At 40.5% G+C, this 1243-nt stretch overlaps 1 protein-coding gene across 1 annotated transcript in view; it reads right to left on the reverse strand.

Annotated features, from left to right (window-relative positions):
• The window catches only part of sh3glb1a (SH3-domain GRB2-like endophilin B1a), a 23244-nt gene extending 22399 nt beyond the window's left edge, over nt 1-845 (reverse strand). Inside the window, exon 1 of the mRNA XM_020625018.1 lies at nt 632-845. Coding sequence (XP_020480674.1) covers nt 632-694 — 63 coding nt within the window. The 5' untranslated portion in view covers nt 695-845. The remainder of the gene's footprint in view (nt 1-631) is intronic.
• Nucleotides 846-1243: the final 398 nt, after the last annotated feature.

Below are 1243 nucleotides of genomic sequence, written 5' to 3' on the forward strand. Positions count from 1 at the left end.
GGCTGCTTAAACAGAGCGTAAGCGGCTCACGCAGTGGCTGGGGGGGTGGGGGCCTTTATCAGTTAATGGATGATAATTTGAGAAACAGTGCCACTAGCTGAGGACGCCATATCAGCAGATGAACCACCAGTTATGAGTCTGAACTATGCCATTCTAGCAACTCTCTAAGTTGGTCACACTTTTATTTTAAGTTGCACAATGTCTCTGCGTTTCAGAATAACAATATTAATTTTAGTTGATCACTGTACCAAAGATTACAAAATGGCGAACACACGATACAGCCGTTAAGACTGTCAACAAATTCAAAACCGAAATCACTTAGATTTCGGACACAATGATTATCCGCCAAGCTGCTGATGACAGCAGGTTTTGAGGCCTGCCTTAATAATTAGGTACGTCGGACGACCATAACTATTAGCTGTAACATAAACAGCCGTGTTACAGCTATTATTTAAAACACTATATAGTGTAGAGTTCTATTTGTTTTCTATCAGATGACAACGAACGTCTCACCAACACCAGATCTGCACGGCTGCGTTAGCAGCTTAGCTAGAGAGCGAGCTAATGCTACCTGAGCTAACACCTGACGTTGGCTAGCAAGAATTTCCGCCAATAATAAGTTTTAACTTACTTGTACCGCGCGGCTCAATAATGTACCGGCGTCTGCGGCTAACCGCTTAACATTGAAGTCCATAGCGGGAAAAAATAAACACTTAACACAAAAATAGCTTGTCCCACGATCAAACTACCATCCCTACAAATTCTTCGTCTTCTTCCTCTTATACTTAATGGCAGTTGGCAAACAACTTTAGGTGTATTACCGCCACCTGCTGAGCTGAAGTGTGAATCAGAAAGGCCCCTATCTACTGCTACTACATTCTTACTCAATTTATGCTATATTAATTTACCCAGTTCGGTACCTTCTAAAAACCTAAAGACTGCTCTGTACCCTACATTCACTGAACTCTTTTGTAACAACTCTTTTAAATTTAATCCCATACCATTACTTTGAAGTGTATTTTGGAATAACTCCTTTTCCTGTCTGAAACTTGAACAACTCAAAAAAGCGCCACTGTTTTCTGTACCTTACAACACTCACATTCACCAGTATTATACTTCTTCAACTACTCAATATACCATTAAGACCATATCTCATTCTTGAAATGGTCTTCTTCTTTCCTGTTCCTATTACTTCCTCTCATTTCTCCCACTTCCCTTTGAAGACTGTAATAGTACTGACCCT

This window comes from Monopterus albus, unplaced genomic scaffold (genome assembly GCF_001952655.1).
Source record: "Monopterus albus unplaced genomic scaffold, M_albus_1.0 scaffold343.1, whole genome shotgun sequence".
In the NCBI taxonomy this organism is placed as follows: domain Eukaryota; kingdom Metazoa; phylum Chordata; class Actinopteri; order Synbranchiformes; family Synbranchidae; genus Monopterus; species Monopterus albus.